At 47.4% G+C, this 14,706-nt stretch overlaps 1 protein-coding gene across 1 annotated transcript in view; it reads right to left on the bottom strand.

The window, feature by feature from the left end:
- Positions 1 to 13,925, bottom strand: part of mmp14b (matrix metallopeptidase 14b (membrane-inserted)) — a 28,757-nt gene extending 14,832 nt beyond the window's left edge. The window contains exon 1 of the mRNA XM_024009756.2: positions 13,343 to 13,925. Coding sequence (XP_023865524.1) covers positions 13,343 to 13,441 — 99 coding nt within the window. The 5' untranslated portion in view covers positions 13,442 to 13,925. The remainder of the gene's footprint in view (positions 1 to 13,342) is intronic.
- Positions 13,926 to 14,706: the final 781 nt, after the last annotated feature.

Raw genomic sequence — 14,706 nt, forward strand, 5'->3', positions numbered from 1 at the left:
ACAYATGGCCCATATCCGTGGACATTTTAGGTCATACCGGTAGGCTATATACCAGACTAKCTTAATTGCCAATTTCTCAGCCTCTGTGTATCACCGAAACCCTTAAAATGAATAGCACACAAATGTTTATAATAAAGTCGCTATGAGCGATATTTATAAAAAAATATCTGTCCAAACATTAAAAAAAATAGATTTTGAAACATCAATTTTGACTATAAATGTGCGGCCAGCTCTAGTATGAGTCTTGGTGGTTACAAAMTTCTAACATTTAAGAATGATGGAGGCCACTGTGTTCTTGGGGACCTTCAATGCTGCAGAAATGTTTTGGTACCCTTTATCACATCTGGGTCTCGACACAATCCGGTCTCGGAGCTCTATGGACAATTTCTTCAACCTCATGGCTTGGTTATGGCTCTGAGATGCACTGTCAACTGTGGGACCTTATAGACAGGTGTGTGCCTTTCAAAATCATGTCCAATCAATTGAATTTACCACAGACGGACTCTAATCAAGTTGTAGAAACATCTCAAAGATGATCAATGGAAACAGGATGCACCTGAGCTCAATTTCGAGTCTCATAGCAAAGAGTCTGAATACTTAGGTAAATAAGGTATTTCTGGGTTTTTTAAATCTAAAATATCAACAAACAAAAAAATAATAACGTTGTCATTATGGGGATTGTGTGTAGATTGATGAGGATTTTTATTTTATTTAATACATTTTAGAATAAGGCTGTAACGTAACAAAATGTGGAAAAAGGGAAGGGGCCTGAATACTTTCCGAATGCACTGTAGGCAATCAACGTTCAAATTCATCCCAAAGGTGTTCGATGGCGTTGAGGTCAGGGCTCTGTACAGGCCAGTCAAGTTCTTCCACACCAATCTCGACAAACCATTTCTGTATGGACCTCACTTTTTGCACGGGRGCATTGTCATACTGAAAAAGGACTGTTACAAAGTTGGAAGCACAGAATCATCTAGAATGTCATTGTATGCTGTAGCGGTAAGATTTTCCTTCACTGGAAATAAGGGGCTTGGCCCTGTTGGAATCGGCTAATAGCCCGAACCATGAAAACAGCCCCAGACCAATATTCCTCCTCCACCAAACTTTACAGTTGGCACTATGCATTCGGGCAGGTAGTGTTTTCCTGGCATCCACCAAACCCATATTCATCCGTTGTACTGCCAGACGGTGAAGCGTGATTCATCACTCCAGAGAACCCGTTTCCACTGCTCCAGAGTCCAATGGCGGCAAGCTTTACACAACTCCAGCTGACGCTTGGCATTGCGCRTGGTGATTTCATGAAGCTCCCGACGAACAGTTCTTGTGCTGACGTTGCTTCCAGAAGCAGTTTGGAAAGGTGGCATCCTATGATGGTGCCACATTGAAAGTCACTGAGCTCTTCAGTAAGGCCATTCAGTTGTGTGACAAGGTAGGTGTGGTATACAGAAGATAGCCCTATTTGGTAAAAGACCAAGTCCATATTATGGCAAGAACAGCTCAAATAAGCAAAGAGAAACGACAGTCCATCGTTACTTTAAGACATGAAGGTCAGTCAATGCGGAACATTTCAAGAACTTTCAAAGTTTCTTCAAGTGCAGTTGCAAAAACCATCAAGTGCTATGATGAAACTGGCTCTCATGAGGACCGCCAAAGGAAAGGAAGACCCAGAGTTACCTCTGCTGCAGAGGATAAGTTCATTAGAGTTACCAGCCTCAGAAATTGCAGCCCAAATAAATGCTTCACAGAGTTCAAGTAACAGACACATCTCAACATCAACTGTTCAGAGGAGAATGCGTGAATCAGGCCTTCATGGTCGAATTGCTGCAAAGAAACCACTACTAAAGGACACCAATAATAAGAAGAGACTTGCTTGGGCCAAGAAACATGAGCAATGGACATTAGACCAGTGGAAATCTGTCCTTTGGTCTGAAGAGTTCAAATTCGAGATTTTTGGTTCCAACCGCCGTGTCTTTGTGAGACGCAGAGTAGGCAAACGGATGATCGCTGCATGCGTGGTTCCCACCATGAAGCATGGAGGAGGAAGTGTGATAGTGTGGGGGTGCTTTGCTGGTGAAACTGTCTGTGATTTATTTAGAATTCAAGGCACACTTAACCAGCATGGCTACCATAGCATTCTGCAGTGACACGCCATCCCATCTGGTATGTGCTTAGTGGGACTATCATTTGTTTTTCAACAGGACAATGACCCACATCACACCTCCTGGCTGTGTAAGGGCTATTTGACCAAGAAGGAGAGTGATGGAGTTCTGCATGAGATGACATGGCCTCCACAATCACCCAATCTCAAACCAATTAAGATGGTTTGGGATGAGTTGGACCGCAGAGTGAAGGAAAATCAGCCAACATGTGCTCAGCATATGTGGGAACTCCTTCAAGACTGTTGGAAAATCATTCATCATGAAGCTGGTTGAGAGAAGGCCAAGAGTTTGCAAAGCTGTCATCAAGGCAAATGGTGGCTACTTTGAAGAGTCTAAAATTACTACTACATGATTTCATATGTGTTATTTCATAGTTTTGATGTTTTCAMTATTATTCTACAATGTAGAAAATAGTAAAACAAAGAAAAATCCTTGAATGAGTAGGTGTGTCCAAACTTTTGACTGGTACTGTATAGTGTATATGCTTATTTTGCGGAATGTAAACCATTTGACTGTTACAAAAATAAGTGTTAATGGTTGACAGACATTGTCTCTACAATCATTACCAATTTGGCACTTTAAAGCTAAAAATATTGTATGTTATTTGCACTTTTAAGGTTAACAGTAGGGCCTATTGCTTTATATCATGTAAGAGCATCGCAATGCATAGTTTCAGAGGATATTGCCCCTCTAACTATTCAAACATGGATTGCTGTGTTCAAATGGGCAGCAGGTGGCTTATCGATTAGAGAGTTGTGCTAGTAATCTGAAAGGTTACAAGTTCAATTCTGGGAGGTGAAAAATATGTCGATGTGCCCTTGAGCAAGGCACATAACCCCAATCGCTCCAGGGTAGCCATTAACTCTGATGAATCTGGCAATAAGCCAACAATCTCTGTTATTTCTCTTCGAGTGACCTCCCAAGAGTTGTGTGCGGCGCCTTGCACACTCAGGTCCCATGCCAGCATGAGCAACAGCAGTCAGGCATTCCCTCTATCCGGAGTGCCATTCCTCGACCATGACACCCGCAAAGTAAAGAAACGCCTGGGTAGTAAAGGCCCGGTTAAAAAAATATATATCATTGTTTAAAGAGCCATTTTCATTGATGAAAGCGGCGCATTCTTTACTTGCTTCTAAAGTAAAAAACTGATTTATCTGTCTAAATGGCAAACTTGTTGACTGACATGATTGTTCCGCGGAGTGGAACAGGGAAGCCCAAGACCAGACACAGACAAGAAGACAGGAATGCTATTTATTGAAACACAGGGGGAAGATGGAGTGCAGGCCAGGGGAAGCTCGGGCGGGTTGCAGGAAACCAGGTGCGGAGGCTGAGACTGGAGCGAGAGGGGTTGGGACAGGGTTGGGACGGAGGGGAATCCAAGGGAGCAGTAGAGTGGGGAATCCAGGGCAGAGTAGCAGGATGAGGAGACGTGGAACTGGAGATAGGGACCAGAGTCAGAGCGGGCAGAACGGTAGCGGAGATGAAAACCGTGTCAGGCAAGGAAAACAGGATCTAAATAGTAACAAACGGCTAGAAACGTAGACTGACTGAGCAGAGATTACGATCTGGCAGTGTGGAAGTGGCAGGACTGAGTATTTGTAGAGGTCTTAATTATGGAACAGGTTGCAGCTGGTGGGGATGTGCTCTGACTCCAGCACACCTGTCTCCGCCCACACAATCGCATACACAGAGAGAGAGAGAGGGAGAGGGAGAGAGCACTGGGGGAGTGGCGGCGGGTCAAGGAGACACAGGATGAGCAGTAGAGGGTGTGGCAGGAGCAGATGTAACAATTATCAGTGCTTCAGTTCCCTCTGAGAGACCTAACAGCCTACTTTCTGCTAAATTGACAGTCTAATCTAGGTCAGGGAGGGGCAACTTTGATGGAGGTGGGGGCCACAAAAAAATCTGAACTCATCATGAGGGGCCGCAGTGACTTACGGGTCTGCATACCCACATCCATACCCACACATGCAGTCTGAGTTGGCCCTAGCCTTTTTTGGGGCCCTAAGCAAAATTTTGTTCTGGTTCAGGTATGTTAATCCCCATTTCGTTTCTTTTGCATCCGTTTAAGAAACGTTTTAACAGAATTGGCGCAATGAATACACCCCTGATCACATACAGTTCACTTTCATAGCAGCCACATTCAAACAGCTTGTTGTATATACAATTCCTTCTAGCATCAATCTACGCGCTCTCCTCCTCTCACTTTTTCCCTTTGCTTGTGGACTTCATTGCACAACACATCAGCTGTTTGTGACAACTCAAAAAAGCATTTCCCAGCGCTAGCTGTGCCACCAGAGTCCCAGGCTCTGTCGCAGCCGGCCGCGACCGGGGGGTCCGTGGGGCGACGCACAATTGGCCTAGCGTCGTCCGGGTTAGGGAGGGTTTGGCCGGTAGGGATATCCTTGTCTCATCGCGCTCCAGCGACTCCTGTGGCGGGCCGGGCACAGTGCGCGCTAACCAAGGGGGGCGGGTGCACGGTGTTTCCTCCGACACATTGGTGCGGCTGGCTTCCGGGTTGGAGGCGCGCTGTGTTAAGAAGCAGTGCGGCTTGGTTGGGTTGTGCTTCGGAGGACGTATGACTTTCGACCTTCATCTCTCCCGAGCCCGTACGGCTCCCGAGCCCGCGATGAGACAAGATAGTAATTACTAGCGATTGGATATCACGAAAATTGGGGAGAAAAGGGGGTAAAAAAAGAAAAAAGAAAAAAGAATTTCCAAGCCAAACCTTCCTATCATGACCGCTAACCGCTACACACAGCCTACATCGTTGTCATGTCATAGTCAACATAGTTACTAGAACTAACGTGCTAGTAAACCCACTACAATCATGCAGCACAGTGTACAGTCAGCAACAAGCAGTTTAGCAGTTACACCGATGGGCCCCGGTGGCAATACATTTATAAAACCAAAAGCTTACCTTGCCTTGGAAGAGTTCCAGTGTTGAACAGCCATAGTCAGCTAGCTAACATAGCATCCCTCTCTATTTGAGCCAAGTGTTTGAGTAGACCAAACTAGCTAGCTAAGTAACTGAACGTGAGAAAAATATACACTACGAAATATAGATAGCTCTCTCTCTCTCTCTCCTGATTGTCCTTAATTTTGGAATAAATTAATTTGTTCAGAACTGTTCAACTATTGTCTTTCTCTCTCTTTGAGTCAGCTACTCACCACATTTTATACACTTCAATGCAAGCTAGCTGTAGCTTATGCTTTCAGTACTAGATTCATTCTCTGACCCTTCGATTTGGTGGACAACATATCAGTTCATGCTTCCAAAAGCTCTGAAAGGTTGGAGGACATCCTCCGGAAGATGTCATAATTACTGTGTAAGTCTATGGAARAGGGTGAGAACCATGAGCCTCCTAGGATTTGTATTGAAGTCAACGTACCCAGAGGAGCACAGTCTTCTGACTACAGCATGGTGCTACCCTACAGAGTGCTGCTGAGGCTACTAGACCTTCATTGCAAAACAGTGTGTTTTAATCAATTATTTGGTGACGTGAATATATTTAGTATAGTTTTATTTAAAAAKGACTTTTTTAATGTTTCACTATTTGTATTTTTCTGAAATTCACTGAGGAGGATGGTCCTCCCCTTTCTCCTCTGAGGAGCCTGCACTGGTCTCTTAGTACATTTAACAAGCTAACTAGCCAGCTAACTAGCGATTAGCATTAGCGGCTAACAACATTTATTTTAGTCACAACTTGCTAAGAAAAGACAAACTAGCAGAGAGTAATATAGGTCTAATAGAGTAATTGTAGAACACTTGTGGGAATCAGAATTATTTTCACCAACATCTTGTTGCATCTACCTGACCATGCAAACTGCAGTGAACAGCAAGAAAGTGTTTGTGACTCAGAGCAACTGCTCTCACCTTGAGTGACAGGGAGCAGGGATTGGTGTGGGAAGCGACATGCAGAAGGAGGGAGAAAGACGACACAACTAGCAAACGGAGTAAACTATAAAAACTGACATTACACCCTCCTGAGTTGCGTATCMYATTTAACAAACCAGAAATGTCAATACGGTTAACGTAAAGTAAAAACCCAAACTGGTCCATGTATCAATACCGATATATAGTAAAATACGATAAACACCCAGCCCAAGGCGAGAGAAAAAAAAAATGTAACAGCTAATTTCACGCAATTCTACAAATTATGCCAGGTGGAGAGGGGTGGAGAGAAATGTTTGCGGTTTTTAATATGATATCTGAGTGACAATGACTAACAAAATCAATGGGGCCCCCCCTGTCGGTAATTCGACCATGATTACTACAAGTTTAGATAGCTGGCCGCTAGACTAATTTACCATTCTGAAACATTTCAGCTGACATGGGCTAATTGAGTGACTGTCAGTGACTAATATAACAAGAGAAAAACAGCTGATGCACAATTTCAAAATTGCACCTTGTGTATTCTACTATTGTCACGACTTCCGCAAAGTTGTTCCCTCTCCTTGTTCGGGTGGTGTTCGGCGGTCGACGTCACCAAATTCTAGCCATCGCTGATCCTTTTTCGTTTTGTCTTGTCTTCCATCACACCTGGTTCCAATCCTATCAATTACATGTTGTGTATTTAACCCTCTGTTTCCCCTCATGTCCTTGTCGCTGATTGTTTATTGTAAGTGTATGTGTACATCTGTACTGGTGTGCGTCGGGTTATGTTACCCATTGATTTTTATTGTTATGTTTTCCTGTGGGTTTTTTTGTGAATAAACTGCGCCGTTGGAAACACAGTTTATTTCTCTCCTGCGTATGACTTCTCTGCCGCCAGTTAAACACCTTTACAGAATCTCCGACCTAACTATGGAGTCAGCAGGAAACGGTACCCCGGGTCATAGGAGTGGAGGAGCACGTCCAGGAGCATGCAGCAATACTACACCATCTTGGCACCACCATGGACCACGTTGTTCAGACAATGGACCGCTGGAAGAGACAGGGAGTTCTTCCAGTGCCTCCACCAACACAACCGGGGTCTCCCCTGAGCGCCCCTTTCCCGCCTGAACCCAGTGGGATTCGTCTCTCCTTGTCCCAGGAGTACGACGGGAGGGATGCGAACTGCCAGGGGTTCCTGTTATAATTAGACCTCTACCTGGTCACCGTCCACCCGGCTCCATCGTGTAGTGAGAGGGTGTCTCCCTCGTCTCGTGCCTCACCGGGAAAACCCTGGAGTGGGCCAACGCTGTGTGGAGAGAGGGAGATGCGGCGTTGGACCAGTTTGAGGGTTCACCCGCCGTTCCTCGGGCAGTCTTTGACCACACGCCCGAGGGTAGAGGGGTGGGTGAACGCCTCTACCATCCGAGGCAGGAGACGAGGCGCGTCCAGGAGTTCGCCCTGGAGTTTAGGACCCTGGTTGCCGGCGCGGGATGGAACAAAAGGGCCCTGATTGACAATTACCGCTGCAGTCTGCACGAGGATCGTCATCGGGAGCTGGCCTGCAGAGACAACCCTCACGTTCGACCAGCTGGTGGACCTGTCCATCCGGCTGGACAACCTGCTGGCTACTCGCAGACGTTTAGATCGGGGTCTGGTGGTTCCATCCTCCCGCACCCTCTCCGATACCCATGGAGCTGGGAGGGACGGTGCGCAGGGAGACCGGAGGGGGTTCCCGCTCGTGCACCATCTGTGGCCGCAGAGGTCACACTGCGTTGGTGCCGGGTTGGTTTCTTCTGGGAATCGAGGCAGCAGGCAGGGCGCTCTGGCGTCACCCAGGTGAGCCGGCACCATTCTCACCCAGAGCCCTCTGTTGCACATATGTTTGTGTCTGTCACTTTTCCTGAGTATTCCCTTCATTCCCAGCATAAGGGCTCGTAGATTCAGGCGCGGCTGGGAATTTCATTGATAGAGCGTTAGCTCATAGTTTAGGGACCCCATTGTTCCCGTGGATGTGCCCTCCCCCGTTCACACCTTATATAGTCGACCATTAGGGTCAGGGTTAATTAGGGAGGTCACTGCTCCTTTGGACATGGTGACGCAGGGAGGTCACACGGAGAGAATAAGTATTTTCCTTATTGACTCTCCTGCGTTTCCCGTGGTGCTGTGCCTACCCCGATTAGCTTGTCTTAACCCTACTGTTTCTTGGCCACAGAGGGCTCTCACAGGGTGGTCTCGAGAGTGCTCAGGTAGGTGTTTAGGGGTTTCCGTTGGTGCTACTACGGTGGAGAGTTCAGAACAGGTCTCCACCGTGCGCATTCCCCTGAATATGCCGATTTGGCTCTCGCCTTCTCCAAAAAGAAGGCGACTCAATTACCACCTCATCGACAGGGCGATTGTGTGACAGATCTCCTGCAAGACGCTGCACTTCCCAGGAGTCACGTGTATCCCCTCTCACAGGTGGAGACGGAGGCTATGGAACATATGTCTCTGAATCCTGCGTCAGGGGTACATTCAGTCCTCCACTTCACCAGCCTCCTCGAGTTTATTTTTTGTGAAGAAAAAGGAGGGAGGTCTGCGCCCGTGTATTGACTATCGGGGTCTGAATCAGATCACTGTTAGGTATAGTTACCGCTACGCGCTCATAGGCACAGCGATAGAGTCAATGCACGGGGTGCGCTTCTTCACTAAACTAGATCTCAGGAGCGCTTACAACCTGGTGCGTATCCGAGAGGGAGACGAGTGCAAGACGGCTTGTAGTACCACCTCGGGTTACTATGAGTACCTCGTCATGCCGTACGGGTTGATGAATGCGCCATCAGTCTTCCAAGCCTTTGTAGATGAGATTTTCAGGGACCTACACGGGCAGGGTGTGGTGGTGTATATTGATGACATTTTGAATATACTCCGCTACACGCGCCGAGTATGTGTCCCTGGTGCGCAAAGTGCTTGGTTGCCTGTTGGAGCATGACCTGTATGTCAAGGCTGAGAAATGCCTGTTCTTTCAACAGTCCGTCTCCTTCCTAGGGTATCGCATTTCCACCTCAGGGGTGGAGATGGAGAGTGACCGCATTGCAGCCTTGCGTAATTGGCCGACTCCCACCACGGTAAAGGAGGTGCAGCGGTTCTTAGGGTTTGCCAACTACTACCGGAGGTTTATCCGGGGTTTTGGTCAGGTAGCGGCTCCCATTACCTCACTGCTGAAGGGGTGCCCGGTGCGCTTGCAGTGGACAGCTGAGGCGGACAGGGCTTTTAGTCACCTGAGGGCTCTGTTTACCTCGGCTCCCGTGCTGGCCCATCCGGATCCCTCTTTGGCGTTCTGAGTGGAGGTGGACGCATCCAAGGCTGGGATAGGAGCTGTGCTCTCACAGCGCTCGGTACGCCACTGAAGCTCCGCCCCCTGTGCCTTCTTCTCAAAGAAGCTCAGCCCGGCGGAGCGAAACTATGACGTGGGGGACCAGGAGCTGTTGGCTGTCGTAAATGCCTTGAAGGCGTGGAAACACTGGCTTGAGGGGGCTAGACACCCTTTTCTCATCTGGTCTGACCACCGTAATCTGGAGTACGTCCGGGCAGCGAGGAGACTGAACCCTCGCCAGGCAAGGTGGGTCATGTTTTTCACCCGTTTTGTGTTTACTCTGTCCTACAGACCAGGCTCCCAGAATGTGAAGGCAGACGCATTGTCCCGGCTGTATGACACAGAGGAGCGGCCCATGGATCCCACTCCCATACTCCCCGCCTCCTGTCTGGTGGCGCCGGTAGTGTGGGAGCTGGACACGGACATTGAGCAGGCGTTACGTGCAGAGCCCGCTCCCGTCCAGTGTACCGCTGGGCGTCTGTACGTCCCGTCTGCTGTTCGTGACCGGTTGATCGATTGGGCCACACGTCACCCTCCTCTGGTCATCCTGGGATCGGTCGGACAGTGTGCTGTTTGAGCGGGAGGTACTGGTGGCCTACCTTGGCTAAGGACGTGAAGGTTTATGTTTCCTCCTGCTCGGTGTGCGCCAGTGTAAGGCTCCTAGGCACCTGCCCAGAGGTAAGTTTACACCCCTTACCCGTTCCACAGCGGCCTTGGTCGCACCTGTCGGTGGATTTTCTAACTGATCTTCCACTTTCACAGGGTAACACCGCAATCCTGGTCGTTGTGGATCGTTTCTCTAAGTCTGTCGTCTTCTTCCTCTGCCCGGTCTCCCTACGGCCCTACAGACTGCGGAAGCCCTGTTTACACATGTCTTCCAGCACTACGGGGTGCCTGAGGATTAGTGTCTGATCGGGGTCCCCAGTTCACGTCTAGGGTCTGGAAGGCGTTCATGGAGCATCTGGGGATCAGCCTTACTTCAGGTTTCATCCCGAGAGTAATGGGCAGGTGGAGAGAGTGAACAGGATGTGGGTAGGTTTCTGCGGTCCTATTGCCAGGACCAGCCGGGGGAGTGGGCGGCGTACGTGCCCTGGGCCGAGATGGCACAGAACTCACTCCGTCACTCCTACACTAACCTCTCTCCCTTCCAGTGCGTACTGGGGTACCAGCCGGTTCTGGCACCTTGGCATCAGGGTCAGACGAGGTTCCTGTGGTGGACGACTGGTTCAGGCTCGCGGAGGAGACATGGGAAGCCATCCGTGTCTCCCTTCAGCAGGCCGCGACGCGCCAAAAGAAGAACGCAGATGCCACCGCAGTGAGACCGGGTCTGGCTCTTGACCCGAAACGTGCCCCTCGCCCTGCCCTGCCGGAAGCTGGGCCTGCAGTTTGTGGGGCCATTTAAAGTCCTGAGGAGAGTGAAACGAGGTTTTCTATAAGTTACAGCTCCCCCGATTACCGTATTAACCCCTCGTTCCATGTGTCTCTCCTCAGGCGGTGGTGTCTGGCCCGCTCCAGGAGTCTGAGGTGCGGGAGGTTCCTCCACACCCTCTGGACATCGGGGGCCCCGGCGTACTCCGTTCGCTCCATACTGGATTCGAGGCGTCGGACGAGGGCCTTCAGTATCTCGTGGAGTGGGAGGGGTACGGTCCGGAGGAGAGGTGCTAGGTTCCGGTCGAGGACGTGTTGGACCCTTCTATGCTGCAGGAGTTCCACCGTCTTCGTGCGGATCACCCTGCGCCTCGCCCTCCGGGTCGTCCAGAGGCCGGTGTCGACGCGCTGCTGGAGCCGCATGTCAGGGGGTGGTACTGTCCTACTTCCGCCGAAGTCGGTCCCTCTCCTTGTTCGGGCGGCGTTCGGCGGTCGACGTTACCGACCTTCTAGCCATCGCCGATCCACTTTTCATTTTCCATTGGTTTTGTCTTTTCTTCCATCACACCTGGTTCCAATTCCATCAATTACATGTTGTGTATTTAAACCCTCTGTTCCCCCCCATGTCCTTGTCCGCAATTGTTTGTTGTCAGTGCTTGTGCACGTTATGTTCTGGTGTGCGTTGGGTTTTGTACCCATTTATTGTATTGTTCTGTATCCGGTGGGTTTTTATTATTAAACTGAGCTGTTGGAAACACAGTTTTGCTCTCCTGCGTCTGACTTCTCTGCTGCCAGTACGCTCCCCTGACACTGAGTTCCAAAATATTTTCGATTTGTTTTATTTGGAAATTGTTCCGCGTGCCTACAATAGTCTGTTTCCCATCCCTAATGTAGATAAATTATTCTTTCCATTTGCACAGCTGGAATTGCAATTCAGGCCCCTACAGTATGCTCAGATTACAGTTCATGCGCCAGCAGTCAGATTAAAAACATCAAAAGGACATTTGACATCTACAGTGATCTAGTCAGAGCTTCATGTGACATGATTTAGCTGACTGTTTTCATAAATGATCTAGCTAGCCGACTGYGTTTTCCTAAATGATATATGTCTGTCAGTAGGAGTATGGGGTGCGTGGGGGTTTAACATGATGGTGACTTCCTGTAGTCGAAACAAAGGAACTTCATATCTCTCTGACTAGGGATACTGACCGCTGGTGAGTCCTCCTCCACTGCTGACCATCAGACTATCATCTCTTCAGACACAGCCCTTCTCTCTGTAAAACTCCCTTCCCCCAGTTCAACCCTAACTCAGGACAGATGTCAACAATTATATTTCCGCATGTCTTTGAAGTTGGGTCCTACCCGCAACTCCAAATCCCCTATCCTTTCAGAAAGTGCCTCTGTACCTGACCACAATACAGAGACCATGGTATTTCTCCCCATTTGCCTTCTTCTTCTCTTTTTCTTTGATTTTGCCTCCTCAGCATTTCTAAATGTTGTCATGTGAGCCATCATCATTGTGGTCTGCGTCCTTTAGCTGAGGTCAGATGCATCCCACATCCCCCCAGTTCTACTGACAGTCTGACATCCCAGACCTGGGAAATTATTTATTTGCTTTTGGGGTACAACTTTTTAACCCTAAAAACGCCAACAAGGGTACATTTCTCACCCCATAAGGTCGATGTATGTACCCTGAAAAGATATAGGCATGGAGCCACCCCAGATTTAGCCCCTGGGGAACATGGCAGCCACTATAACTCAAAAATAACTCTTAAATGTAAATACATATTTAGCTTCCAGTCAATGTCTCTATACCAAGTGGAGAGTGTGATGTTTCACACTTAACTGAGTTGATAGACTATAGCGTTCCAAAAGTCTGATCGCATATCGCCCATATAGGTTTGACATCTTAGGTCATACCGTTAGGCTATAAAAGTTAAATAATACAAATAGAAAAATATCAGATTAGCTCAATTTCCAATTTTTTCAGCTCTGGGTATGACAGAAACACAACACTTTAAATGAATAATACACAAATGTTTATAACAATTGGCTATGGGTGAAATTGATCAAAATATCTGTTCAACACGTCTATTTTGAATCATCAATTTTGACTATAAATGTGTGAACAGTTTAAAATATATGCTTATTTTGCAGATTTTAAACCAGATGTTAAACCAAATGAGAAGTCTTACTGCTTGACAGACAGTGTCTCTCTCTGCAATCATTACCAATTTGGCTCTTTTAAGATAAGAATAAGTTATTTGCGCTTTTAAGGTTAACAGTAGGGCCCATTGCTATATATCAGGTTAAAACATCACGATGCATATATTCTTTTTTTACATAGTTTAAGATAGGATATTGCCAAGTGGTTAGCCTATCGTTGTGCCAGTAATCTGAAATGCTGCGGGTTCGATTCCGGGAGCCGACAGGGTGAAAAATATGTYGCTGTGCCCTTGAGCAAGGCACATAACCCCAATCGCTCCAGGGTAGCCGTTAACTCTGAGGAATCTGGCAACAAACTATCAATCCCTGTTATTTACTTTCGAGTGACCTCCCAAGAGCAGGCTATTACTCACTCACCTCTGGTTTTTGATACTGTGGCGCCGCTCCTTGCACGCTCAGGTCCAATGCCAACACGAGCAACAGCAATTGGGCATATGCCTCTACCCGGAATGCCATTCCTCGACCRCGACACCGGCAAAAAACTACCAAATAGGCCCTGTTTTCCCTGTATAACTTTTCTTTGATTCTTGAAGTATCTACACCGGTAGGAAGAGCGCTTCCAAATGCAGAATTATGGATCAAAAATAAAATTGTTTAAACAGCAATTTGCGCTGATGAAAGCCGGACATTCTTTACTTGTTCTAAAATCAAAACCAGATGTATTTGTAAATATAAACTGAGGAGTAACTTGATTAAAGAGCTGCGAGAGGTTGCTTCAATAATTTGGCATCCAACGTTTCAACAGCTCACATTCCACAATAATTATAAACGACGACCTTGTTTCTCTTTGTCGCAGTCTCAGTGTTTTAGGCCTATATATTTATTTGCAGCTTCCCCTAAATGTTCCTTGTGTCGGGATGGTCGGGATGTTTTGATTCTTCTTTCTTCACCCCCTCTCTCTCTGCCACACAGCAACTGCTAGTTTGACAGTCCCGCGAGGCCTTTGCTAGAAAATAGTAAAACCTCCCCCTTCAACATTGGCCCTTCCCTTCTGCTTTTGCATGAAGGGGTATGGTCAACTTTTTAGCTCATGACCTTGGCAGAGATGTATGGCTGTCTTCTGCTAGGGAAAATGGTGCCCAGTCAGCCTCTGTAAGCCTACCTCTGAGTAATTGCTTTATAAAGGAGTTATTACGAGTTAGTAAGCTTATCACCAACACTGTCTACAGTCACACATCAGGTCATTCCATAAAAGTATCAATACATGAGATAAATGTTTATGTATTTCAAGTATTATGCAAATAGGTATATCGATGAATATATCACATTCTTTCTGAAATGTTGAACGGTAGCCTAGTCTGGGGACATGCTCAAATGTTCTGTGATAGAAGATCGTTTCTCCCAGATAAATGACACAGTTATCATCAGGCAGGCATATGCAATGGTAGGTAGTATGGGCCGTTGATATTTGTTAATGAAAGAGGTTAGAGGGGTCACCTCAGCCTCACCCTCATTGGGGTCGAAACAACCAGATGCATCCGGGTTTTAGGAGAAATGGAAAGAGAGCCTGCAACAAGATTTCCACTTTTGGACGTTAAAAAGATTCTCCAGTAATGTTATATACTTATTCGCTAGTAGTTCTGAATGTAGCACTCACAAGTCAAAAGCGGTCCCCGAAAATTGAAAACTAAGTCACATATGTTCAGATATGTGCACCATGTCATTGATCTTTCTCTCTCTCTCTCTCTCTCTCTCTCTCTCTCTCTTTCTCTGCTCTGTGT

The sequence above is a fragment of the Salvelinus sp. IW2-2015 genome, linkage group LG19, assembly GCF_002910315.2.
Source record: "Salvelinus sp. IW2-2015 linkage group LG19, ASM291031v2, whole genome shotgun sequence".
NCBI lineage: Eukaryota > Metazoa > Chordata > Actinopteri > Salmoniformes > Salmonidae > Salvelinus > Salvelinus sp. IW2-2015.